This window comes from Carcharodon carcharias, chromosome 24 (genome assembly GCF_017639515.1).
Source record: "Carcharodon carcharias isolate sCarCar2 chromosome 24, sCarCar2.pri, whole genome shotgun sequence".
Classification (NCBI taxonomy): Eukaryota; Metazoa; Chordata; class Chondrichthyes; order Lamniformes; family Lamnidae; genus Carcharodon; species Carcharodon carcharias.
Window position 1 is genome coordinate 15,125,702 of NC_054490.1, and position 26,851 is coordinate 15,152,552.

At 56.0% G+C, this 26,851-nt stretch overlaps 1 protein-coding gene across 1 annotated transcript; it reads left to right on the top strand.

The window, feature by feature from the left end:
• Positions 1 to 3,419: 3,419 nt before the first annotated feature.
• On the top strand, positions 3,420 to 18,392 carry LOC121269347 (vegetative cell wall protein gp1-like; the record flags this gene model as incomplete). Its single annotated transcript, XM_041173899.1, has 5 exons — positions 3,420 to 3,604; positions 4,651 to 4,702; positions 8,027 to 8,113; positions 11,640 to 11,765; positions 17,868 to 18,392. Coding segments are annotated over exons 1-5 (975 nt in total), but the record flags the coding sequence as incomplete, so codon positions are not given.
• Between the last annotated feature and the right edge of the window lie 8,459 nt (positions 18,393 to 26,851).

Genomic DNA, 26,851 nt, shown 5'->3' on the forward strand with positions numbered 1-26,851 from the left:
CCTAAACGGTCTACCCGGTATCCTGAGACTGTGGCCCCTGGTTCTAGACTCCCCAACCAGGGGAGAAATCCTCCCTGTATCTAGTCTGTCCAGCCCTGTTAGGATTTTATATATTTCCATCAGATCCTCTCTCATTCTTCTAAACTCTAGTGAATACAGGCCCAGTCAAACAAATCTCTCCTCATACGACAGTCTTGCCATCCCTAGTATCAGCCTATTGAACCTTCACTCCCTCTATGGCAAGTATATCTTTTCTTAGGTAAGGAGACCACAGCTGCATGGAATACTCCAGGTATGGTCTCACCAAGGCCCTGTATAACTGGAGTAAGACATCCCTACTTCTGAACGGAATCCTCTTGCAATGAAGGCCAACGTTACCATTTGGATTCCTAGCTGCTGGCTGCACCTGCTTGTTTACTTTCAGTGACTGGTGTACAAGGACACCCAGATCCCTTTGTACATTCACATTTCCCAATACATCACCATTTAAATAATACTCTGCCTTTCTGTTTTTCACATTGAAGTGTATAACTTCACATTTACCCACATTATACTGCATCTGCCATGTGTTTGCCCACACACACACACACAAATGGCCTAAATCACCCAGAAGCCTCCGTGCATCCTCCTCACAACTCACAAACTCACCCAGTTTTGTGTCATCAGACTAGTTGGAAATATTACATTCGGTTTCCTCATCCAAGTCATTTATATATATCGTGAATAGCCGGGACCCAAGCACTGATCCCTGCGGTACACCACTAGTCACTGCCGGCCATCCAGAAAAAAAGCCCTTTATTCTCACTCTCGGTTTCCGGTCTGTTAACCAATTCTCAATCCATGCCAGTATATTACCCCCAATCACATGAGCTTTAATTTTGCCCACTAGCCTCTTATGTGGGACCTTATCAAAAGGTCTTCAAATCCAAATACACCACATCCACTGGTTCTCCCTTATCTATTCTACTAATTACATCCTCAAACAACTCCAGAAGATTAACTAAGCATGATGTCCCTTTCATAAACCCATGCTGACTTTGTCTAATCCCTTTAATGCTTTCCAAACGTTCTGTTACCACGTATTTTATAATAGGCTCTAGCATTTTGCCCACTACTGATGTTTGGCTAACTGGTATGCATTTCTGTTTTTACTCTCCTTAAATTTTTTTGAATAGTGGGGTTACATTTTCCACCCTCCAATCTGTGGGAACTGCTCCAGAGTCTGTATAATTTTGGAAGGTGACCACCGAGGCAGTTAATAATTCCAGAGCCACTTCCTTTAGTGCTCTGGGGTGTCGATTATCAGGACCTGGGGATTTTTCAGCCTTTAACCCCATTAATTTCTCTAGCACCAGTTTTTTTTTACTAATACTGACTTTCTTCAACTCCTCCCTCTCACTGGACCCTTGGTTCCCTAACATTTCAAGTTAATTTAAAATAACAGCAGGTCTACTAACCCAAAGTGACACAGTTTGGTAGAATTGATCCCTTTGCTTTCAGTATATAGAATGCCTCATGTTCTTCATTCAAGTGAATGAAATCACAAGGGAAGAGGAGAGGCGAGCGATTCTCTTCAGTACTTGAGGGAGCAAAACCTACACTTTGATTCAAAGTCTGATGGCACCCAGTACCCCAGATGCAAATAATTTTAGGGAATTGGTGAAGGGGCATTTTCAACCCAAGCCCTCAGTCACTATGCAGAGGTTCCAGCTCGATTTGCGAAACAGAGTCCCGGGCGAGACAGTTGCTAGCTATGCGGTGAACTCGAAGCGACTCATGGAATATTGCAAGCTCGGTGAGGCTGTGAATGACACGCTCAGAGATTGTTTAGTGTGTGGTGCGAAAGGAGAGGAATGCTGGCCCGCAAGTGAATCTGGATTCTAAGAAGGCGTTAGGAATAGCGCTAGCCACGGGAAGCAGTGTAAGAGGTTCACAGGCAACACGAGGGACACTAAATGGTGCCGTGCTCCAACTCGGGCAGGAACAGTCAGCTGAAAGTGGTGCGAGAAAGCGAGAGTCAGCCGCAAAGCGGGAAACGGCGCCCGTTAGCTGAAAAATAAGAAGAAATAATTTACCAGCGAAATCAAAGAGAACCAACTCTTGGGGGAAGCCCAAAAAGAGGCTTTCATGAAAGCGAAAGAGCTGTGACACTCATCCGCTCTGTGAGGCCACGATGAGCAGATGAGAGGACTTGGTGCTAATGTGCGATGCCTCTCCCTATGAAACGGATGACCGCACAGAGCGGACAATGGGCTACCCATCCAGGGCACTGACCACAGCTGAAAGAGGCTATTCCCAGGTTGAAAAGGAAGCTCTGTCGATCGTTTTTTTTTGGCGTAGGGAAGAATTTCACCAGTTAAGGTGCACGGCCGGCGTTTCACGATGGTATCAGGCCACGAACCAAACCGGGCCTGTTTAGCAAGGAAAAGGCCCAAAGCCTCAGCGAGAATCCGAAGATGGGCCCTAATTTTGGCAGCTTATGAAGAGCCCTTGGCACTCGGGCCCGGCACGCACAATGGCGAATGCCGGCGCCCTGGGTCGCCAGCCCTTTACAAGAGGATGACCAACGTGCCAGTTCCTCGCCTTACTGCTGAATTTTCTAGAGCCCCCGCCAGCATGCGCCGGACAGGCCCGAGGCTGGATGAGTCGGGGCCCGGTCCTATCTCGAGCGCGAGGACCACCCCCCCCCCACCGACAGGAGCCGGTCTCCGATTCCATGGAGGGCATGAGATAGGCGGTCAAGATGGCATCCTAGTGCGGGGCGCGCAGGCGACGACCATAGAGAAACCACCACCATCCACGGGTCACCCAGAAGTAGCCGCAGCCGGTGGTAGCACCGCATTCGCCAGTGCCGAGTTCCAACGATCCATCAGTCTCAGCGGGGGTAGCGCCCAAGTGAAGGCTCCACCATGCCATCTGCCGGACCAGCGGAAAGGGCGGCTCAAGCCTTGGAAGCAGGCCTGAAGGAGTTAACGGGGGATCCATTGGACGCCGAGGTTTCACGCTCTCCTTTTCACTCCAAGACGAGCCCCCACACGACCAGCAACCACCCACAGAATAGCGGACCCGACGCCACCTTAGGGCAAGACCGAGCCTGATATTTCCGAATTTGGAGGGGGAAGACGGAGAAGAGTCGAGGGAACCAAAAAGCCACGCGTGACTTGCACAGCCGTGAGAGACGATTTACTGCTGGAGAAGCAGCCTGCGTAAAGGATTCTTCAGCGGAGGACTGAGGTGATTACCGGGTAAAGTAAGTTCAGTGACCGGGCCGTTATCACACCACGCGGAAGTTGGGTGGAGGGGGAGGGGGCCGGATCACTCGCAAGCACTCGTAAGGCCATTTAACCGAAAGAGAGATACCGCAACCAAGATGTGGTCCCGCCTGTAACCGTCGCTGAACCAGCGTTTCCCCATTGAAGATGCTCAGCCAAGGACTGACATGTCAGGCGCTTCTATCAGAGCGGACGACACTGAGCTGCGAGTGCCCACCGAGGTACCTGGTGTTCACGCAGTTCCAGGGGATGTGGTTCCCGAGAAAGAATCTGAAGTTGTGGAGCTGCAACGTTCCCCATGAACCAGGAAACCACCCGAAAGACTTGAACTTGTAAAATTCCATGACCTGCATCAATATTATAATGTCATGGGATAAAAACACTTGTAAACATGACATGAACAGCAAAGTTAAAGGGGGAGGAATGTAGTAATTATGGTTTTGTTAAACGTTGGTCTGTCCCTTTAAGAATAGTCCTGTGATGTAAGATCACATGATCTGTGTAAGCCAATGTGCTGGCGGTGCGGGCTACCTCCACAGTCAGTGTGGAGGTAGAGATGGAGTTGAAAGCACGCGTGCAGTTGCTGCTGGCTGTATTGTAAATAACCCTAATGTTTCCACTTAGAAAGCTGTCGGCAGATCAACTCTGTTATAAACAGGCGACAAGGCCACACTATGACACCATTAAAAGGTAGAAAGGTAACAAGTTAGAATGGTAAAAAGCAGAGTCTCAATTAACAGTAATGAACAGTAAGAGTAAAGCCTAACTTTAACAATTGATCAGATGTCTCACAACACATGAAGTGAAGATAACCCCCAAAAGATGGAAAAGGTGTTAACAACATTGGCACTCGAAAACCTTCACTTTTTATCCCCTCGGCTCACACATTTTCTTATCTCAGATTAGCCTGAATGTCGAACAACAAGCGGTCAACTTAACCGTGTGTCAATTTATAATCGGGTCCCAACGCCAGTCGGCATCTCTGGCTGCCCTTGTACATTGACCTACTCAGGAATGAGAAAGGTTGGATAATGCCCCATTCACTCCCCACCTCAACGTAACTAACCAAGGTCAGGAAAGTCTCGAGCTCAGCACACCGGGAGAGAGACACTGTTTTACAATTCTCAATGACTGGTAGATTTAAAATCGAGTGTTAATTATGGGTAACTATAAAACATAAAGCATCGCAGACTTTGTGTTACTGGTTATATTACCAGCCTTACCAATACATCTATTGATTAATTACTCATTCTTCAATTGCCTCACAACTGAGGTTGTCTGCCTAGCTAATGTGGCTGGTTTCCAATAATGCAGCAACAGACTTTGTTCGTTCAAAATGTCTTCAAGATTAGTATAAAATGGCTTCTGACCGTTTTAGTTTTTCTATGCTGAATAACATCTTGGTTCAGACAACAGAAATGTTCGCCGGGGTAAAACTATTTATTTCGAAACGACCAACACACTCCACACAGAGCCTCCAAGCTCCCTCTCCCTGCTGGGGTTGCCCCATGCCCCATGGTTGATTTCATCTCTGTGCTGGGCACAGCACTGGTCTCCTTATTTAAAGGAAAAGGTAAGTGTGCCAGAAGCAGTTCCGGGGAGGTTTAACTAGACCAACACCAGGAATGGGAGGGCTGTCTTGTGAGAAAAGGCTGGTCGGGTTAGGCTGGTATCCACTGGAACTCAGAAGGGTCAGAGGTGGCTTAACTGAAAACCTTAAAGATCCTGAAGGGGTCTTGACAGGGTGGATGTGGAGAGGGTGTTTCCTCTTGTGGGAGAATCTAGAGCGAGGAGCCTGTTGGATCCAGTGAGCTGGTTTGTTGGGGCTTAAGGATCTGTGTCGCATGCTTGTGTCAGGGTGACCGAGTTGGTACAAAGACAGGTCAACAGACCATTCATAAAAGAAACACATTCTATTTATTTACCGAAGGAACTCAGCAGGTACACTCCTGTGCTTACAACTCAAAACCCTGCCTTTACTCTATCTCAAGACTAATGACTACAAAGGGAGCCCGCACTACTCTGCTATTGGGTACCGAGGTCATGTGATCTTACATTACAACATTTCTCTTAAAGGTATATTACGAATCAGACGACCACAGAGCCACTCTTTAAAATATAAAGAGGGTCGCTCATTTAAGACAGAGATGAGGAGAAATTTTCTCTCTCGGGGTGGTGAGTCTTTGGGAACTCTCTTCCTCAAAAGGCGGAGGGGGCAGAGTCTTTCAATAGTTTTAAGGCCGAGGTGGATAGATTCTTGATTAACAAGGGTGAGGTGGGGGTGGGGGGGGGTGAAAGGTTATTGGGGGGTCGGCGGGAATGTGGGGTCGAGGTTACATTCAGATCAGCCAGGATCTTATTGAATGGGTTAGCAGAGCTCGAGGGGCCTACTCCTGCTCCTAATTCGTACATTCGTCTGTGACTATTAGAATTTAAGCTTGTGCCGTGACCATGATTGACCAGGACGTTAAAAGTAGAAACCACAGCACTCACGTTGGCTATAAACTCAGGTCAGGTGTGAGGACAGCGTATTGGCCAGAACAATGAGACCATCCAAGCGGCATCGCTTAAATATTTCAGATGACCTAAATCGCCCTGTTCCCTTTGAGGTGTTAACCGCTTAACAGAAGCAGCCGACCATCCTGTATTTTCCAGGACAGCCCCAGAGTTTGGCTTCCCCACCACCCCACCCCACCCAACCAGATTGACCAGTCCGGCCTACCTGAGGCTCCATTTATCCCAGGTTTCTCTATCAGTCGTGGTTTCAGGCCGGAGTTGGTGAGGTCTGCGCAGTTTCATCGGCAAGACACTCCAACCCCACCCTGCCCCCAAAGCCCACCCCCCACTCCGCTCCCAAGGCGAAGTGTCCCTTCCTACCCCCCACCCCACAAAATCCCTAGCCACTCCCGAGCTGGTCACCCTGAGCCATCAAGTCGGCCATTGGGGCAAGTCTGGAGGCGGGAAGGGTCCGGCTTCAAGACTCGTCCGGTGAGGCTTGCCGAGAAACTCACAATGTGTCAGCCGGCAGCTCTCAAAGGTCAGGACTCAGGCCACGGCCGGAGGGGACGGTGCCGATTTTGGTCATCTTGGTTCTGAGAGGGTGGGGAGTCCATTGTCTAACCGGAACAGCCATTGCGCCACTGGAGCATGAGCGGCAACCTGGCGCTTGGTTGACGCACTCGGAGCTCGAATCAAGGGGAACTATCCTACGGCCTTTGACACACCCCCAAACTCTTCCCATCCCCGTCAGCCAGACTGGGCTCTCGCTGCTCATAACTGAACCTGCGAGCGATGGGGCCAAAGCGAGTCGATGGCTTCACCGTCACTTCACTCGTAGGCTGAACTCTGAGCGTCCAGTTGCTCTCTCGGGGACACCAAGGCCCCTCCCAGGCCCGAGTGGTCGCTCTGCAGCTTGGAAATGGCGGAAGGGGTCGGCGGGGGAGGGTGGGGGTGCGGGGTGGTGGGGGTGGGGGAGGGTAGGGGTGGGGGTGTATGACGTGGAGCTCAGTTGCTGAATACAACCTCAGAGAGTGAAAGGAAACAATTGCCAAGGGGCTAGGGAATCACTGACTACACGTTAAACACAATGAGGTTAGAAATAGGAGCAAGATGAGGCTACACGGCCATCTTGAGCCTGCTCTGCCGTTCATCGAGATTGTGGTTAACATTCAGCACTATCCCTCCATCTTTTGGTTCCAGTAGAGTGCCCCGAAAACCTACCAAAGTCTGTCTTAAGTATGCCCAATGACTGAGCATCTGCACCTTCCGATGGGCTTAGTGACCGAGGATCCGCACCTTCATGGGGTAGAGATCTCCAAGGATCCCAAACTCCCCGAGTGAAGAGATCCCCCCTCGTCCAACGCTCAGGCGGCCAAGTCCAAAACTGGGGGCCACGACCCACAGCCCCAGGCTCTGCGGCCAGTGGGAGGAGCCTCTTCCCCCCTCCCCACCCCCCAACTCTGCCCTGGCCAATCCCTCTCGGAATCTCACAGCTGATCGCTTCTCAACGTTCCCATCGCTGGAGCGGACATGCCCACTCCCTCCCCGTGGGGGCAACGCTGTCAAGGCGGTGGGGGGGAGGGGGGGGGTGGGTATTGGTGGTAGGGGGTGGGGAGGGGCCTCTCATCTCCAGGGTTAATAACAGGCCTGAGCTTTAGTCAGTCTGACGGTGAGGTTGGATGGGAAGTTTCGGCAAGTTCTTCAGCTCCTCCCTGAATTTAGTCTGGGTCATGGCGTAAACAGGCAGGGCCTGAGGACCTGCGGCATTAAGGGAGTGTGCTCTACGACATAATTGACCTCAGAGAAGGAATCGTAATACTGTAATATGTGTGTAAACTTGATAGCCAATGTACAGCGACCATAACGGTCTGTAAGTGCCGGATAGACCGAAGAGTAATACAACGGATTTCCTTCTGTTCATCGTCTCGAGGTCCTTGCGACTCTCACCATTGCTGTGAGGCTGGAGCCTCCTCCAAACCCTACTGGGCGCTAAAACACGCCTGATGGTAAGAGTATTGAGCAGGAAAATCAGAAAGAACGAGAGGCGTGGGGCGAAAAGCAGCTCCAAGCATGTCAAATGCGGCCCAAGCTGGGGAAGTATGGAAGCTGTTCCTCGTCAAACAATCCCAGGACACATTATCGATTAGGTTTGCATGCAAAGTACCAGGCAAGAAGACTCTAAAAAGCCCAATGCGCCCACTGTTCCCGCAACCACAGCCACCATTCTCTCGGTGCGATATTTTGTTTGTTTTCAGCTTCTCACAACAAACGGCCACAAATCAGTCAAAGGTGAAAGCGACCGTCAGCCGGACAAAAACCACTACGTCTGCAAAGCTCAGAAAGTAAAGGAGGCTACACACGGCAGTAAGGCTTAGGAATGAATCTGGGAAATACATCTTACCAATCCAGGTTAGTGTGGGTTCACAGATAACAAACAGGTGATCAGCTGCTGCCATTCCCATAAGGTAGCGAGTGATACATTTGGAGAGACCACACGTTCCTCGGGACAGGATTACAATCACCACCAAGTGAACTGGACGAAAGAGAAAAAGGAGCAGAGGAATTACCAATCCGAACTGGAAAAGCATCAGTTTAACAGGATCTCGACTGAAAATTTCTGCCTTGTTGCTGCGTCCAACAGTGCAAACTAATTCTTTGACCTAGGCAGCCCTTCGCAAAAGAGACATTCTTGAAACACAATTATCGGCCATGAGTTGGGTAAATACATGCAGGGAGTCTTTTTTTTTTAAAATTGTCACCATCAGATCCGCTGGAGGTCTCGGTCATACAGTGGGGAATGCAGAAAGGATCTTGCCAAGAGGAAATTCAACAGGTTTTATTGGGATTTGGGATCCATTCCGATGGCCAGAAAGGCCCTGATACGGAGGGTAGGGGCAGGTGCTGTGTTGCTTTGCCCCGAGGGAACCTCCAGCTGCCAGTGCATAGTGGGAATGTCCAAGAGCTGTGGCAGTGCGTTGGGACTTTGTTTCTGGTTCAAAGAGGCAGCTGGAGACAGAATCTATGAGGGAGGATGGGAGGGAGACAATAGAAAGGACATGTAGGATCTGGGTGAGGGTGGGGTAAGGGGGGTGTTGTGGGGGGAGGCAGCAGAGCTGGTTGCTTGAGACATTGGACAAACTGAAGCAAGAGGTAAAGAGTTAGGTAATTCAATAGAGTGAATGGTGAGGCTGAGATTCACAGGGGGCAAGGGGGTTGTGGGGACAGGAGAATTTTACTGAGAACCTAATTGATAGATTCCAGTGACAAAACCTAACTAACAAATGCAGCCATTGCTCCCTCTGCTTATTGGTATTAGAGAAAGCTTCGATGGCTATAACATGCATTCATAAACACATTAACAAATACCCCCCTATCAACATCCTGGGGGTTCCCATTGACCAGAAACTGAACTGGACCAGCCACATAAATACTGTGGCTACAAGAGCAGGACAGAGGCTGGGAACCCTGTGGTGAGTAACTCACCTCCTGACTCCCCAAAGCCTGTCCACCATCTACAAGGCATCAGTCAGGAGTGTGATGGATACTCCCCACTTGCCTGGATGAGTGCAGCTCCCACAACACTCAAGAAGCTCGACACCATCCAGGACAAAGCAGCCTCGCTTGATCGGCTCCCCATCCACAAACATCCACTCCCTCCACCACCGACGCACAGTAGCAGCAGTGTGTACCACACACTGTCACTGTCGCTGGGTCAAAATCCTGGAGCTCCCTCCCTAACAGTGCTGTGGGTGTACCTACACCACATGGACTGCAGCGGTTCAAGAAGGCGGCTCACCCACCACCTTCTCAAGGGGGCAATTAGGGATGCGCAACAAATGCTGGGCCCAGCCAGCGAAGCCCACATCCTGTGAATGAATAAAAAATACTCAATTCTACAGCTAGACATCTGAAGCAGTATCAGACACACACACACACAGACCCCCACATACACGCACACACACACACAGAGACCCCTACACAAATGCACACACACACACAGAGACCCCTACACAAATGCACACACACACACACAGAGACCCCTACACACACAAACACACACACACACACACACACCCCCTACACACACACACACACCTACACACACAGAGAGACTCCTACACACACACACACACACACACACAGAGATGCCTACACACACACACCTACACACACAGAGAGACCCCTACACACACACACACACACACACACATACACAGAGATCCCTACACATACAAACACACACACAGAGAGCCCTACACACACACACACACACACCCATACACACACACACACCTACACACACAGACGCCTACACTCACACACACACACATACACAGAGAACCTACACACACACACACACACACACACACACATACAGACCCCTACACACAAGCGCACACACACACACACACACACACACACAGACCCCTACACACACACACACACACACAGACTCCTACACACACACACCTACACACACACAGAGACCCCTACACACACACACACACAGACTCCTACACACACAGAGACCCCTACACACACACACACACACACACGCGCGCGCACACACAGACCCTCTACACACACACATACACACACAAACACACACAGACCCCTACACACACACACACACACACACACAGACCCCTACACACACACACACGCAAACACACACACACACACACACAGACCCCTACACACACACACACACACACACACACACAGACCCCTACACACACACACATACACACCCCTATACGTACACATACACACACAGAGACCCCTATACGCACACACACACACACTCACCCCTACACGTACACATACACACACACACACACTCAGACCCCTACACACACACACACACACACAGACCCCTACACACACACAGACCCCTACGCGTACACATACACACACACAGACTCCTACACCTACACATACACGTACACACACACACCTACATGCTTACACACACACACAGACCCCTACACGAACATATACACACACACACACACAGACCCATACATACACACACACACAGACCCCTACACATACACATACACACACATAGACCCCTACATGTACAGACACACATACATGCTTACACAAACACACACACACACACACACACACACACACACACACACACACAGAGACCCCTACACGTACACATACACACAGACCCCTAGATAAACACACAAACACACACACACACACGAACACACACACACAAACACACACACAATAGGATAATACTCCAGAGTGTGGATAAGCAATACATTGAAACCCCAGTAAAAATAAACAGCATTATTGGGAACAAGGAGGGCATGATGCTGTCTCTTTGTAAGACTGTGTCTGTGAGCTGTCTCACTGTCAAGAACTGGAAACGCATTCAAAAAATAATACTGCCGCACTGGTTATTTTACACAACAGGGAAACTGTCAAGAGCCCGATTCCTGATGGCCTGATGTCAGCTCTCAGCCCGGGCTCCCGATTCTAATACCTGCAGGGTGTTGATTAAAGAATAAAACCAGCAGTGGAGCCAGGGCTGGAGAAGCATTCAAAGTTAAAGGCAGGATTCATCCCCCTGCAGAGACGTTGCATCTTTCAAGCCTCTGGAGCAGAACCTGCAGCTGCTGAGTCACAAAGCAGCAGTAAACAGACCGGCTCACCGCAGCTAATATCGATTCACCGCCGCTGAAAACTGAAACAATGGGTTTTACCGGGAATCCCGATAGCTGAGCAGGGTGGCCAACGTCTTCTATCTGATGGAGGAGTGGATGTCCCATTTCTGTGAGAGAGCGTGACCGGTGGCTGAAGCTGGTGCTCCGAGCTGAGCCATCTTTAATGGGTGTGGATTTATATCAGGGTGAATTCTCCACTGAGACAGCCAGAGCTGCCTCTCCTCTGCCGATCACTTACACCTCGCTCGATCGAAAACATGACATCGGCAGCCTTGACTCCGAAAAGGTGGCGGAGATGAAAAGGACCTTGGTTTGGTTAGACCTCCCTCGGTGGCTGGTGGGGTGGAGTGGGGCGGGGAGGGGGGCGGGGGGGTGGGGCAGAGGGGGTGGGGGCAGCGAGGGCTGGGGGGGTGGGTAGGACGGATAGAGCTGAGAGAGGCTGAACGCAGAGGGCTGATGGGCAGTTTGAATCTCAGTTGCCGTAAAGCTGCGCTGGCCATTCTCGCCCCCTCAACGTGGGGGAGGGGGGGTGGGAGTGGGGGGGTGGTGGATGCGGGGTGGGTGTGGGGGTGGGGGGTGGGTGCAGGGTGGGAGTGGGGGTGGGGGGTGGGATAGGGGGGTGGGTGGGTGCGGGTTGGGAGTAGGGGAGGGGGGTGGGTGCAGGGTGGGAGTGGGGGAGGGGGGTGGGTGCAGGGTGGGAGTGGGGGTGGGAGTGGGGGAGGGGGTGGGAGTGGGTGCGGGGTGGGAGTGGGGGAGGGAGGTGGGTGCGGGGTGGGAGTGGGGGAGGGAGGTGGGTGGGTGCGGGTTGGGAGTGGGGGAGGGAGGTGGGTGCGGGGTGGGAGTGGGGGAGGGAGGTGGGTGCGGGGTGGGAGTGGGGGAGGGAGGGGGTGGGTGCGGGGTGGGAGTGGGGGAGGGAGGTGGGTGCGGGGTGGGAGTGGGGGGAGGGAGGTGGATGCGGGTTGGGAGTGGGGGAGGTGGGAGTGGGGGAGGGAGGTGGGTGCGGGGTGGGAGTGGGGGAGGGAGGTGGGTGCGGGGTGGGAGTGGGGGAGGGAGGTGGGTGGGTGCGGGTTGGGAGTAGGGGAGGGAGGTGGGTGCGGGGTGGGAGTGGGGGAGGGAGGTGGGTGCGGGGTGGGAGTGGGGGAGGGAGGTGGGTGGGTGCGGGTTGGGAGTAGGGGAGGGAGGTGGGTGCGGGGTGGGAGTGGGGGAGGGAGGTGGGTGCGGGGTGGGAGTGGGGGAGGGAGGGGTGGGTGCGGGGTGGGAGTGGGGGAGGGAGGTGGGTGCGGGGTGGGAGTGGGGGAGGGAGGTGGATGCGGGTTGGGAGTGGGGGAGGTGGGAGTGGGGGAGGGAGGTGGGTGCGGGGTGGGAGTGGGGGAGGGAGGTGGGTGCGGGGTGGGAGTGGGGGAGGGAGGTGGGTGGGTGCGGGTTGGGAGTAGGGGAGGGAGGTGGGTGCGGGGTGGGAGTGGGGGAGGGAGGTGGGTGGGTGCGGGTTGGGAGTAGGGGAGGGAGGTGGGTGCGGGGTGGGAGTGGGGGAGGGAGGTGGATGCGGGTTGGGAGTGGGGGAGGTGGGAGTGGGGGAGGGAGGTGGGTGGGTGCGGGGTGGGAGTGGGGGAGGGAGGTGGGTGCGGGGTGGGAGTGGGGGAGGTGGGAGTGGGGGAGGGGGGTGGGTGCGGGGTGGGAGTGGGGGAGGGGTGGGTGCGGGGTGGGAGTGGGGGAGGGGTGGGATTGGGGGAGGGGGGTGGGTGCCGGGTGGGAGTGGGGGAGGGGTGGGATTGGGGGAGGGGGGTGGGTGCCGGGTGGGAGTGGGGGAGGGGTGGGTGCGGGGCGGGAGTGGGGGAGGGGTGGGATTGGGGGAGGGGTGGGTGCAGGGTGGGTGGGAGTGGGGGTAGGAGTGGGGGGAGGGTGGGCGTGGGGGGTTGGGTGCCGGGTGGGAGTGGGGGAGGGGGGTGGGTGCGGGGTGGGAGTGGGGGAGGGGGGTGGGTGCGGGGTGGGAGTGGGGGAGGGGTGGGTGCAGGGTGGTTGGGAGTGGGTGTGGGGTGGGAGGGGGGAGGGGCGTGGGTACGGGGTGGGGGTGTGTGTGGGGGAGGGGTGGGAGTGGGGGTGGTGGGTGTGGGTGGGAGTGGGGGAGGGGGTGGGTGCGGGGGGAGTGTGGGGGAGGGGGTGGGTGCGGGGGGAGTGTGGGGGAGGGGGTGGGTGCGGGGGGTAGTGTGGGAGGGGGGGAGGGAGGAGGGTGGGAGTGGGGGAGGGGTGGGTGAGGGGGGGGTTGGGTGAGGGTGGTTGGGTGAGGGGGGGTTGGGTGAGGGGGTTGGGTGAGGGGGGGTTGGGTGAGGGGGTGTGGGTGAGGGGGGGTTGGGTGAGGGGGGTTGGGTGAGGGGGGGTTGGGTGAGGGTTGTTGGGTGAGGGTTGTTGGGTGAGGGTGTTGGGTGAGGGTTGTTGAGTGAGGGGGGGTTGGGTGAGGGGGTTGGGTGAGGGGGGGTTGGGTGAGGGTTGTTGGGTGAGGGTGGTTGGGTGAGGGTTGTTGGGTGAGGGGGGGTTGGGTGAGGGTGGTTGGGTGAGGGTTGTTGGGTGAGGGTTGTTGGGTGAGGGTTGTTGGGTGAGGGTTGTTGGGTGAGGGTGGTTGGGTGAGGGTTGTTGGGTGAGGGGGGGTTGGGTGAGGGTTGTTGGGTGAGGGTTGTTGGGTGAGCGGGGGTTGGGTGAGGGTGGTTGGGTGATGGGGGGTTGGGTGAGGGTTGTTGGGTGAGGGTTGTTGGGTGAGGGGGGGTTGGGTGAGGGTATTTGGGTAAGGGGGGGGGTTGGGTGAGGGTTGTTGGGTGAGGGTGGTTGGGTGAGGGGGGGTTGGGTGAGGGTGGTTGGGTGAGGGGGGGTTGGGTGAGGGGGGTTGGGTGATGGGGGGTTGGGTGAGGGTTGTTGGGTGAGGGTTGTTGGGTGAGGGGGGGGTTGGGTGAGGGGGGTTGAGTGATGGGGGGTTGGGTGAGGGTTGTTGGGTGAGGGTTGTTGGGTGAGGGGGGTGTTGGGTGAGGGTATTTGGGTGAGGGTGGTTGGGTGAGTGTTGTTGGGTGAGGGTGGTTGGGTGAGGGGGGGGTTGGGTGAGGGGGGTTGGGTGAGGGTGGTTGGGTGAGGGGGGGTTGGGTGAGGGTGGTTGGGTGAGGGGGGGTTGGGTGAGGGGTGGTTGGGTGAGGGGTGGTTGGGTGAGGGGGGGGTTGGGTGAGGGGTGGTTGGGTGAGGGGGGGTTGGGTGAGGAGGTTTACATTCTGCCCGGACCCTCCCCTAAGGCCTCACGTTTTGTGGAAAAGAAAATGAAGTTATTAAAAAGCAGGGAAAGTTATACCCAACCCTCCCCCTCACCAACCCTCACCCTCATCCTCCCCTACCCTCCCCCCACCCACCCTCACCCTCATCCTCCCCTACCCTCACCCCCACCTCCACCCTCCCCCTCACCCACTCTCACCCTCATCCTCCCCCACCCTCCCCCTCACCCACCCTCACCCTCCCCAACCCTCCCCCTCACCCACCCTCCCCCTCATCCTCCCCTACCCTCCCCCCCACCTCCACCCTCCCCCACCCTCCCGCTCACCCACCCTCACCCTCAACCTCCTCTACCCTCCCCCCACCTCCACCCTCCCCCACCCTCCCCCTCACCCACCCTCACCCTCATCTTCCCCTACCCTCCCCCCCACCTCCACCCTCCCCCTCACCCTCCCTCACCCTCATCCTCCCCTACCCTCCCACCCACCTCCACCCGCCCCACCCTCCCCCTCACCCACCCTCACCCTCATCCTCCCCAACCCTCCCCCCCACCTTCACCCTCCCCCACCCTCCCCCTCACCCACCCTCACCCTCATCCTCCCCTACTCTCCCCCCACCTCCACCAACCCCCTCACCCACCCTCACCCACCCTCGTCCTTCATCCTCCCCTACCCTCCCCCCCACCTCCACCCTCCCCCACCCTCCCCCTCACCCACCCTCACCCTCATCCTCCCCTACTCTCCCCCCACCTCCACCAACCCCCTCACCCACCCTCACCCACCCTCGTCCTCATCCTCCCCTACCCTCACCCCCACCTCCACCCTCCCCCTCACCCACCCTCACCCTCATCCTCCCCTACCCACCCCCCCACCTCCACCCTCCCCCTACCCTCCCCCTCACCCACCCTCGTCCTCATCCTCCCCTACCCTCCCCCCCACCTCCACCCTCCCCACCCTCCCCCTCACCCACCCTCACCCTCATCATCCCCTACCCTCTCCCCCACCTCCACCCTCCCCCACCATCCCCCTCACCCACCCTCACCCTCATCCTCCCCTATTCTCCCCCCACCTCCACCCTCCCCCTCACCCACCCTCACCCACCCTCGTCCTCATCCTCCCCTACCCTCCCCCCCACCTCCACCCTCCCCCTCACCCTCCCTCACCCTCATCCTCCCCTACCCTCCCCCCACCTCCACCCTCCCCCACCCTCCCCCTCACCCTCCCTCACCCTCATCCTCCCCTACCCTCCCCCCACCTCCACCCTCCCCCACCCTCCCCCTCACCCACCCTCACCCTCATCCTCCCCTACCCTCCCCCCCACCTCCACCCTCCCCCTCACCCACCCTCGTCCTCATCCTCCCCCACCCTCCCCCCACGTCCACCCTCCCCCACCCTCCCCCTTACCCACCCTCGTCCTCATCCTCCCCCACCCTCCCCCCCACGTCCACCCTCCCCCAAACCCACCCTCACCCACCCTCGTCCTCATCCTCCCCTACCCTCCCCCCCACCTCCACCCTCCCCCACCCTCCCCCTCACCCACCCTCACCCTCATCTTCCCCTACCCTCCCCCCCACCTCCACCCTCCCCCTCACCCACCCTCACCCTCATCCTCCCCTACCCTCCCCCCCACCTCCACCCTCCCCCACCCTCCCCCTCACCCACCCTCGTCCTCATCCTCCCCCACCCTCCCCCCCACGTCCACCCTCCCCCACCCTCCCCCTTACCCACCCTCGTCCTCATCCTCCCCCACCCTCCCCCCCACGTCCACCCTCCCCCAAACCCACCCTCACCCACCCTCGTCCTCATCCTCCCCTACCCTCCCCCCCACCTCCACCCTCCCCCAAACCCACCCTCACCCACCCTCACCCTCAACCCCACACCCACCCCCTCTCCCACCAACCCCCTCCCCCACCCCCAACCCCACCCCCACCCCCTCACCCTTCACCCCACCCCTACCCCCAACTCCACACCCAAACCCCCACCCCCACCTGCAACCCGGCCCCACCACCTAACCCACCCCCACCCTCAACCCCACCCTGAGCCTCACCCAAAATCCATCGGGTTTAAATCTTGCAACGAAACTACGTCTACATGTCCTGTTGGGTCTGCTAAAAAGGGTAAAGTTTCAAGCATTCTGGTGCATCTCCCTCTCCATCTTTTGCAAGTTCTTCGCTTTAGTTTTGTGGAGTTGGTGCCTCCAGATGTTGGGCAAGGCAATGGTGAGGCTTTCGAAGGCCTATTGCCTCCCTGCTTTGTGGCAGCCGCACCACTGCTAGCTCCAACATTTCACACTGGCCTTCTGACGGCATTATTATCGGTCAGACGACTTGTGCCCCTTGGCTGGACAGTGAGGTTACTCGTGGGGCTGGTGCCCATGATCCCTGGTGGCAACTGCGTTACTTGATCAGCCATTGCATTATTGGTCTTGAGTATAATTTTTGTAGCTGTGGAGCTGCATCAAACACGATTCGAGGCCTTTTGCTCGAGGCCTCTGTTGTTGGTCTTTTCCTCTCTGTAGCTCACGTGGACTGTTGTCCCCTTTTTACCCCCATCGTTCGTCATCACCCCCACCCTCAACCCCACCCACACCCCTACCCTCACCCCCACCCACACCCCAACCCTCACCCACACACCCACCCCAACCCCCACCCGCACCCACACCCCCACCCTCACCCACACCCCAACCCCCAACCACACTCCCACCCCCACCCACACCCCCACCCCCACCCACACCCTCACCCCCACCCACACACTCACCCCCACCCACAGCCCCACCCTCACCCCCACCCACACCCTCACCCCCACCCTCACCCCCACCCACACCCCCACCCCCACCCACAGCCCCACCCTCAACCCCACCCACACCCCTACCCTCACCCCCACCCACACCCCAACCCCCACCCACACACCCACCCCAACCCCCACCCGCACCCACACCCCCACCCTCACCCACACCCCAACCCCCAACCACACTCCCACCCCCACCCACACCCCCACCCCCACCCACACCCTCACCCCCACCCACACACTCACCCCCACCCACAGCCCCACCCTCACCCCCACCCACACCCTCACCCCACCCTCACCCCCACCCACACCCCCACCCCCACCCACAGCCCCACCCTCAACCCCACCCACACCCCTACCCTCACCCCCACCCACACCCCAACCCCCCACCCACACACCCACCCCAACCCCCACCCGCACCCACACCCCCACCCTCACCCACACCCCAACCCCCAACCACACTCCCACCCCCACCCACACCCCCACCCCCACCCACACCCTCACCCCCACCCACACACTCACCCCCACCCACAGCCCCACCCTCACCCCCACCCACACCCTCACCCCCACCCTCACCCCCACCCACACCCCCACCCCCACCCACAGCCCCACCCTCAACCCCACCCACACCCCAACCCCCACCCACACACCCACCCCAACCCCCACCCGCACCCACACCCCCACCCTCACCCACACCCCAACCCCCAACCACACTCCCACCCCCACCCACACCCCCACCCCCACCCACACCCTCACCCCCACCCACACACTCACCCCCACCCACAGCCCCACCCTCACCCCCACCCACACCCTCACCCCCACCCTCACCCCCACCCACACCCCCACCCCCACCCACAGCCCCACCCTCAACCCCACCCACACCCCTACCCTCACCCCCACCCACACCCCAACCCCCACCCACACACCCACCCCAACCCCCACCCGCACCCACACCCCCACCCTCACCCACACCCCAACCCCCAACCACACTCCCACCCCCACCCTCACCCCCACCCACACCCCCACCCCCACCCACACCCTCACCCCCACCCACACACTCACCCCCACCCACAGCCCCACCCTCACCCCCACCCACACCCTCACCCCCACCCACACCCCCACCCCCACCCACAGCCCCACCCTCAACCCCACCCACACCCCAACCCACACCCCAACCCACATCCCCACCCACACCACCACCCCCACCCACACCCCCACCCCAACCCTCACCCCCACCCCCACCCTCACCCCCACCCCCACCCCACCCTCACCCCCACCCCCACCCCAACTCCCAACCCCTTCCCAACCCACAGCCCCTCCCCCAACCCCCTCCACCAACCCCACCCCAACCCCCACCACATTCCAACCCACACCCCCTCCCCCAACCCCACCCCAAACCCCAACCCCATCCCAACCCACAGCCCCTCCCCCCACCCCCTCCACCAACCCCACCCCAACTCCCACCACATTCCAACCCACACCCCCTCCCCCAACCCCACCCCAAACCCCAACCCCATCCCAACCCACAGCCCCTCCCCCCACCCCCTCCACCAACCCCACCCCAACTCCCACCACATTCCAACCCACACCCCCTCCCCCAACCCCCTCCACCAACCCCACCCCAACCCCCACCACATTCCAACCCACAGCCCCTCCCCCAACCCCACCCCAACCCCCAACCCCATCCCAACCCACAGCCCCTCCCCCAACCCCCTCCACCAACCCCACCCCAACCCCCACCACATTCCAACCCACAGCCCCTCCCCCAACCCCCTCCACCAACCCCACCCCAACCCCCACCACATTCCAACCCACAGCCCCTCCCCCAACCCCACCCCAACCCCCAACCCCATCCCAACCCACAGCCCCTCCCCCAACCCCCTCCACCAACCCCACCCCAACCCCCACCACATTCCAACCCACAGCCCCTCCCCCAACCCCCTCCACCAACCCCACCCCAACCCCCACCACATTCCAACCCACAGCCCCTCCCCCAACCCCACCCCAACCCCCAACCCCATCCCAACCCACAGCCCCTCCCCCAACCCCCTCCACCAACCCCACCCCAACCCCCACCACATTCCAACCCACAGCCCCTCCCCCAACCCCACCCCAACCCCCACCCCATTCCAACCCACAACCCCTCCCCCAACCCTACCCCAACCCTCACCTCCATCCCAACCCACACCCCCTCCTCCCACCCGCTCCGCCAACCCCACACCACCCCTCCCCCAAACCCCACCCCCTCCACCAACCCCACCCCAACCCCACCCCCTCACCACATCCCTCACCCCGTCCCCCTCCCCCAACTGCACCCCAACCACCAACCCCACCCACACACCCGCCCCCCCCACCCCAACCCCACCCCCACCCCTCCCCCACCCCCAACCCCTCACCCTGTCCCCCACCCCACACCCACCCTCACCTCCAACCCCAACCCCACCCTGAACTCCAACCCCAACCCCACCCTCACACCCACCACACCCCCATCCCCACTTCCATCCACCCAATAACCAGCCCCCAACTGCGGTGCAGCCGAGCGCTCGACAAACCTCGTCACCCATTCCCTCCCACCTCCTGTCACCACGCGCTCCCTTCAAAAACTCCTTGGCTGGCTGGGTCGGCATTTATTGCCCATCCCTAATTGCCCCTTGAGAAGGTGGTGGTGAGCTGCCTTCTTGAACCACTGCAGACCCTGTGGTGTAGGTACACCCACAGCGCTGTTAAGGAGGGAGTTCCAGGATTTTGACCCAGCGACAGTGAAGGAACGGCCGATATATTTCCAAGTCAGGATGGTGAGTGGTTCGGAGAGGAACTTCCAGGTGGTGGGTGTTCCCCATGTGTCTGCTGCCCTGTCCTTCTAGATGGTAGTGGTCGTGGGTTTGGAAGGTGCTGTCTAAGGAGCCTCGGTGAGTTGCTGCAGTGCATCTTGTAGATGGTACACACACTGCTGCTACTGTGCGTCGGTGGTAGAAGGAGTGAATGTTTGTGGATGGGGAGCCGATCAAGCGGGGCTGCTTTGTCCTGGATGGTGTCGAGCTTCTTGAGTGTTGTTGGAGTTGCACTCATCCAGGCAAGTGGGGAGTATCCATCACACTCCTGACTTGTACCTTGTAGATGGTGGACAGACTTTGGGGAGTCAGGAGGTGAGTTACTCACCACAGAATTCCCAGCCTCTGACCTGCTCTTGTAGCCACAGTATTTATATGGCTGGTCCAGTTCAGTTTCTGGTCAATGGTAACCCCCAGGATGTTGATAGTGGGGGATTCAGTGATGGTAATGCCATTAAACATCAAAGGGGGCGATGGTTGGATTCTCTCTTGTTGGAGATGGTCATTGCCTGGCACTTGTGTGGTGTGAATGTTACTTGTCACTTGTCAGTCCAAGCCTGGATATTGTCCAGGTCTTGCTGCATTTGGACATGGACTGCTTCAGTATCTGAGGAGTTGTGAATGTTGCTGAACATTGTGTAATCATCAGCGAACATCCCCACTGCTGACCTTATGATGGAAGGAAGGTCATTGATGAAGCAGCTGAAGATGGTTGGGCCGAGGACACCACCCTGAGGAACTCCTGCAGTGATGTCCTGGAGCTGAGATGACTGACCTCCAACAACCAAAACCATTTCCCTTTGTGCTCGGTATGACTCCAACCAATGGAGAGTTTTCCCCCTGATTCCCATTGACTCCAGTTTTGCTGGGGCTCCTTGATGTCACACTCGGTCAAATGCTGCCTCGATGTGAAGGGCAGTCACTCTCACCTCACCTCGGGAGTTCAGCTCTTTTGTCCATGTTTGAACCAAGGCTGTAATGAGGTCAGGAGCTGAGTGGCCCTGGCAGATGCTGAGTACGATGTTTGTCTCCCCTGATTCCCTATTCGTTCCTGACCTGAATGACAGACCTCATTACAGAGAGTGACAGACTAACACTGGCAGTCTCTGTGCCTTCCTGAGCACAACAGGTACTGAAACTCTCAAACCGAGGCCTGACAGCTACAAGCTCTCCAGTCAAACCCCAAGTCTGTCACCTTTATCCTCCTCAGACACTGGCCTCTTGCCTGTCCCCATCTGACTCATCTGTTCAAAGCCAGAGAAGCTCCAGCAATGGTTTCCCCTCATTGTGACCCTCAGTGACAGTGAGTCCTGGAAGAACTGTCAGGCTTCCAGACTGCCTGAATTTATAAAGCTGGGGTTTGAGGAAGGGGCTCGCTTTAGCTAGCTCTGTATCCATGCCTCATAATCGCTTTTGTTTAAGTTTAAAATATTAGCCTTGGACGCACTCAATTCTCCCTCAAAATGAATGTAAAATTCAATCATATTATGATTGCTGCTACCTAGGGGTGCCTTCGCTGTGAGGTCATCAATTAATCCTATCTCATTGCACAATACCAGGTCTGGTATAGCCTGTTCTCTAGTTGGATCCAGAATGTGCTGTTTTAAGAAACTATACTGTAAAAATTCTAAGAACTCCTCATCCACGCTAGCTTTGCCCATCTGATTGTTCCAGTCTATATCTAGATTAAAACCCCTCATGATTATCATTGTACCTTTCTGACAAGCTCCTATCATCTCTTCTTTTCTACTCTGTCCTACTATGTAGTTACACTTATGGGGCCTGTACACCACTCCGTTGACTTGTTGCCTTTATCATTTCTCATCTCACCCCAAACCGCTTCTACACATGGTTTCCTGAACTTAGGTCATCCCGCTCTCATGTGCTAATCCAATTGTTAATTAACAGAGCTACCCCTCCACTCTTCCTTAACTTCCTGTCCTTCCTAAATGTCACGTACCCTTCAGCTCTCAATCTATGTCATCTTGCAGCCATGTCTCTGTAATGGTTATCAGATCATACTTATTTATTTCTATTTACAGTGTCAGTTCATTTCTCTCGTTTCGAATGCAATGCATGTCGATATAAAGAGCCTTTAATTTTGTCCTTTTGTTATTTTTGTATCATCTAGCCTTAGCTGCTAATTTACACTTACATTTGTACTTTCTGCCCCTTCCTGTCATAGTCTGTTCATCATTTCTCATATTGGTATCTTGTCTCTACTCTTTGGTTCAACACACATTCCCAAATTTGCTCCCTTTCCCCCACTGTTCAGTTTAAACCCCTCTCTGCTTTCCTGGTTCGACGGCTCACGGGGACATCAACCCCAACATGGTTCAGGTGTAGACCATCCCAATGGTACAGGTCCCCCTTTCCCTAATACTGGTGCCAGTGGCCCACAAACTGAAACACGCTTCTCCCACACCAGTCTCTGAGCCATGCATTTGTCTGTCTGATCTGATTTGCCCTCTGCCAGTATGCACATGGCTCATTGACGGGTTCTGCTTCTTAATTTGGGCCTAGCTCACCGTACTGAACTATGCAGACCCTCCTTCCTCGTCCTGAATATGTCGTTGGTACCTGCATGGACCACTGGATCCTCCCCCCTCCCACAGCAACGCAGCCTTCTGGGCTCTCTCTCTCTCTTTGCTATGGAGAACGGTGTCAATCCCCCTCACCACTGTCCCCTACAGCCACTACATTTCTTTTTGCACCCCCCCCCCACAACTTGAATGGCTTCCTGTATCTCGGTGCCATGGTCAGTTTTCTTATCCACCCTGCAGCCCCCACTCTCATTCAAACAAGTTGAGAGAACCTCAAACCCATTGGACAATTGCGGAGGTCGACACTCCTGCACTCCTGCCCTCTGGGTCCCCTTACTTGCCTCACTCGCAGTCACACCCTCCTGTCCCTGACCACCCACCAGATCAGACGGCCCTATCCTAAGGGGTTTGGCTGCCTCCTGGCGCAAAGCGCCCGGGTAACTTTCCCCGCCTCCCCGATGTGTCTGCAGCTCAGCCTCCAGCTCAATGACTCCGAGCCAAAGCCCCTCAATCCCCTCTTACTGCAGACGTGTTTGCCTTGGATTGCAATGTTATCCAGGAGCTCCCACATGCTGCAGCCGTGACACATCACCTGCCCTGCCATCCTTAATGTGCGTTTTAAATAGTTACTTGGTTATATCAATCACTTATTCATGTTGCTTTCTTATATAATTTATTAACTTTAGCACCAAAGTGTGTACTATTTTAAACCTTAGGGATAGAGTAGGACTTATCTACTTAACAGATACTCACTATCCAGCTAGCTCCTTTCTCTGTGGTAGCCCAAACACCGATTTCTCTTACTGGTCTTCACTCAGATAGACAGAGACTGAATAAAGGATGTTTGGATAATCAAAAGGCATCTGATAAGCTGTCACATGAAATATGTTTACACCAAGATAAGGGATGGGAGGAGGTGGTGGTAGAGTGGGGTTATAACTAGGCTAGTAATCCAGAGATATCAAAATAACATTCTGGGAGACCCAGGTTCAAATACTGCTCCAGCAAGTTTAAAAAACGTCTGGAAGTAAACCATTGCTGATTGCAATAAACCCATCTGGTTCACTAATGGCCCTCATGTGTCTCCAGACCTAGGTCCACAACAATGTAGCAGACTCTCAAAGTGCCCTCTGACCCAACATATGGGCAATAAACAATTACCAGCAACACCCATATCCCATGAATAAAGAAAAGTAAGTGTGGAAGTGCTGCTCTGTCTGAGGTGCTGTTGTTCAGCTGTGACCAGGTACCAGCCAGCCTATTGGTTGGATGAAAGAGGTTCCATGGGATATCTTGAAGAGAATATCTCTCCCAATCAACATCACAAAATCTATCCTTTCATAGGATTTTTAAAATATTCATTCACAGGATATAGGCGTTGCTGGCCAGGCCCGGCATTTATTGCCCATCCCTAATTGCCCCTTGACAAGGTGGCGGTGAGCTGTCTTCTACAACAGGTACACCCACAGCGCTGTTAGGGAGGGAGTTCCAGGATTTTGACCCAGCGACAGTGAAGGAACAGCCGATATATTTCCAACTCAGGATGGTGAGTGACTTGGAGGGGAACTTCCAGGTGGTGGTGTTCCCATGTGTCTGCTGCCCTTGTCCTTACAGATGGTAGTGGTCGTGGGTTTGGAAGGTGCTGTCAAAGGAAGATTGGTGAGTTGCTGCAGTGCATTTTGTAGACGGTACACACACTGCTGCTACTGTGCGTCGGTGGTGGAGGGAGTGAATGTTTGTGGATGGGGAGCCAATCAAGTGGGGCTGCTTTGTCCTGGACGGTGTTGAGCTTCTTGAGTGTTGTGGGAGCTGCACTCATCCAGGCAAGTGGGGAGTATCCCATCACACTCCTGACTTGTGCCTTGTAGATTGTGGACAGGCTTTGGGGAGTCAGGAGGTGAGTTACTCACCACAGGATTCCCAGCCTCTGAACTGCTCTTGTAGCCACAGTATTTATATGGCTGGTCCAGTTCAGTTTCTGGTCAGTGGTAACCCCAGGATGTTGACAGTGGGGGATTCAGTGATGGTAACGCCATTGAACATCAAGGGGCGATGGTTGGATTCTCTCTTGTTGGATAAAAACAAAAAAACTGTGGATGCTGGAAATCCAAAACAAAAACAGAATTACCTGGAAAAACTCAGCAGGTCTGGCAGCATCAGCGGAGAAGGAAAGAGTTGACGTTTCGAGTCCTCATGACCCTTCGACAGAACTTGAGTTTGAGTCCAAGAAAGAGTTGAAATATAAGCTTACACACACCTTAAACCAGCTTATATTTCAACTCTTTCTTGGACTCGAACTCAAGTTCTGTCGAAGGGTCATGAGGACTCGAAACGTCAACTCTTTTCTTCTCCGCCGATGCTGCCAGACCTGCTGAGTTTTTCCAGGTAATTCTGTTTTTGTTTTTCTCTCTTGTTGGAGATGGTCATTGCCTGGCACTTGTGTGGTGTGAATGTGACTTGCTACTTGTCAGCCCAAGCCTGGATATTGTCCAGGTCTTGCTGCATTTGGACATGGGCTGCTTCAGTACCTGAGGAGTTACGAACGGTGCTGAATATTGTGCAATCATCAGCGAACATCCCCACTTCTGACCTTATGATGGAAGGAAGGTCATTGATGAAGCAGCTGAAGATGGTTGGGCCGAGGACACGACCCTGAGGAACTCCTGCAGTGATGTCCTGGAACTGAGATGATCGACCCCCAACAACCACAACCCCCTTCCTTTGTGGAAGGCATGTCCCCCATCCCTAATTGCCTCTCCGCCGCGTGTCTTGCTCGGCGGTTTCGGAGGGCAGTTTGAGAGCGGATCAGGCTCCAGCCAGACCGGGATAAGGTCGGACGATTTCCCCCTCCCCCCCCACCGAAAGGGGCATTCCCAAAGCCAATCGAGGGTGGTTGCCCCAGTTACCGTGACCGAGGCGAGCTCTCCATTCCAGGTTTGATTGGCCGAATTGAAAATTCTCCAGCCCCTCATGGTCGCAGTTGAACACGTGTCTCCCTCCCTCCCTCCCTCCCCCTTGGGGGCACGAGGATGGGTGTGCGGACTAGTGTGTCCAGCGCTGTCCCCCCCCACAGCCACCAGCTTCCCACCTCACCGCCCCCAATCTGGCCATTAGCACATGGCTAACCACATGGGGAAATGGCGGTGGGACAGGGCTGTTCGACCGTGAGGTTAAAGCCAGCAAAGGTGGGCCGGGAGTTGTCCCCATGGGAAGTTCACACCGGGGGAAGCAGCCTGACTTTAGGGAGGTGACCGGCGTGTTGCAAGGGGTTTGAAGTACCAGAGGGAGGAAGTCCTGCTCCCATTGTGCAGGGCTTAGGTGAGAAGGGGCTTGGGGGCTGAAAATATACCCAGGGTCCCGGGGTATGGCGGGGGAAGGGTTCTGGGGTCGGGGGGTGGGGCTGGAGGGAGGGGGTCAGGCACAGCGGATCATGGGAGGGCATTATTGATGAGTGAGGGAGGAGCGGAGGCTGGTCAAAGGTCAGGGGGTGAAGGTGACGCGAGAGGGACTGCTTGGGGAGCCGGAGAGGGGAACGTGCCAGCGAATGTGACCCCCCCACCCGCCAGAGATTCCGGGAAGGCATTCCGGGATTCCCAGGCTGTCCAGAAGGTCAGAGCGCGGGACCTTCCGGATCTCTCTACGCCGATCGGGCTGAAGATAAAAGGACTCAGCTCCCTATTGGGTGAGGCTGGACTGTCAGTGGAATAGACATAACCCCTCCCCCCTCCCTCCACTCCATGTTTATTATTTTTATATCCGGTGAAGAGCAAAGATCTAAGGATAAGAAACAAGGTGATTTGATGCTTCAGTGATTACTCTCCAAGTTGGTTTCAGCAGTGCCCAACCGGAGACTGGCCTCCTACTCCCGGGGGATCCAGGACAAACCTGGAGTGTAGGCAACCCGAGAGAGAGAGAGATAGAGAGAAAGAGAGACAGCGACAGAGAGAGAGAAACAGAGAGAGAGACAGACAGGGAGAGAGAGAGAGAAAAAGA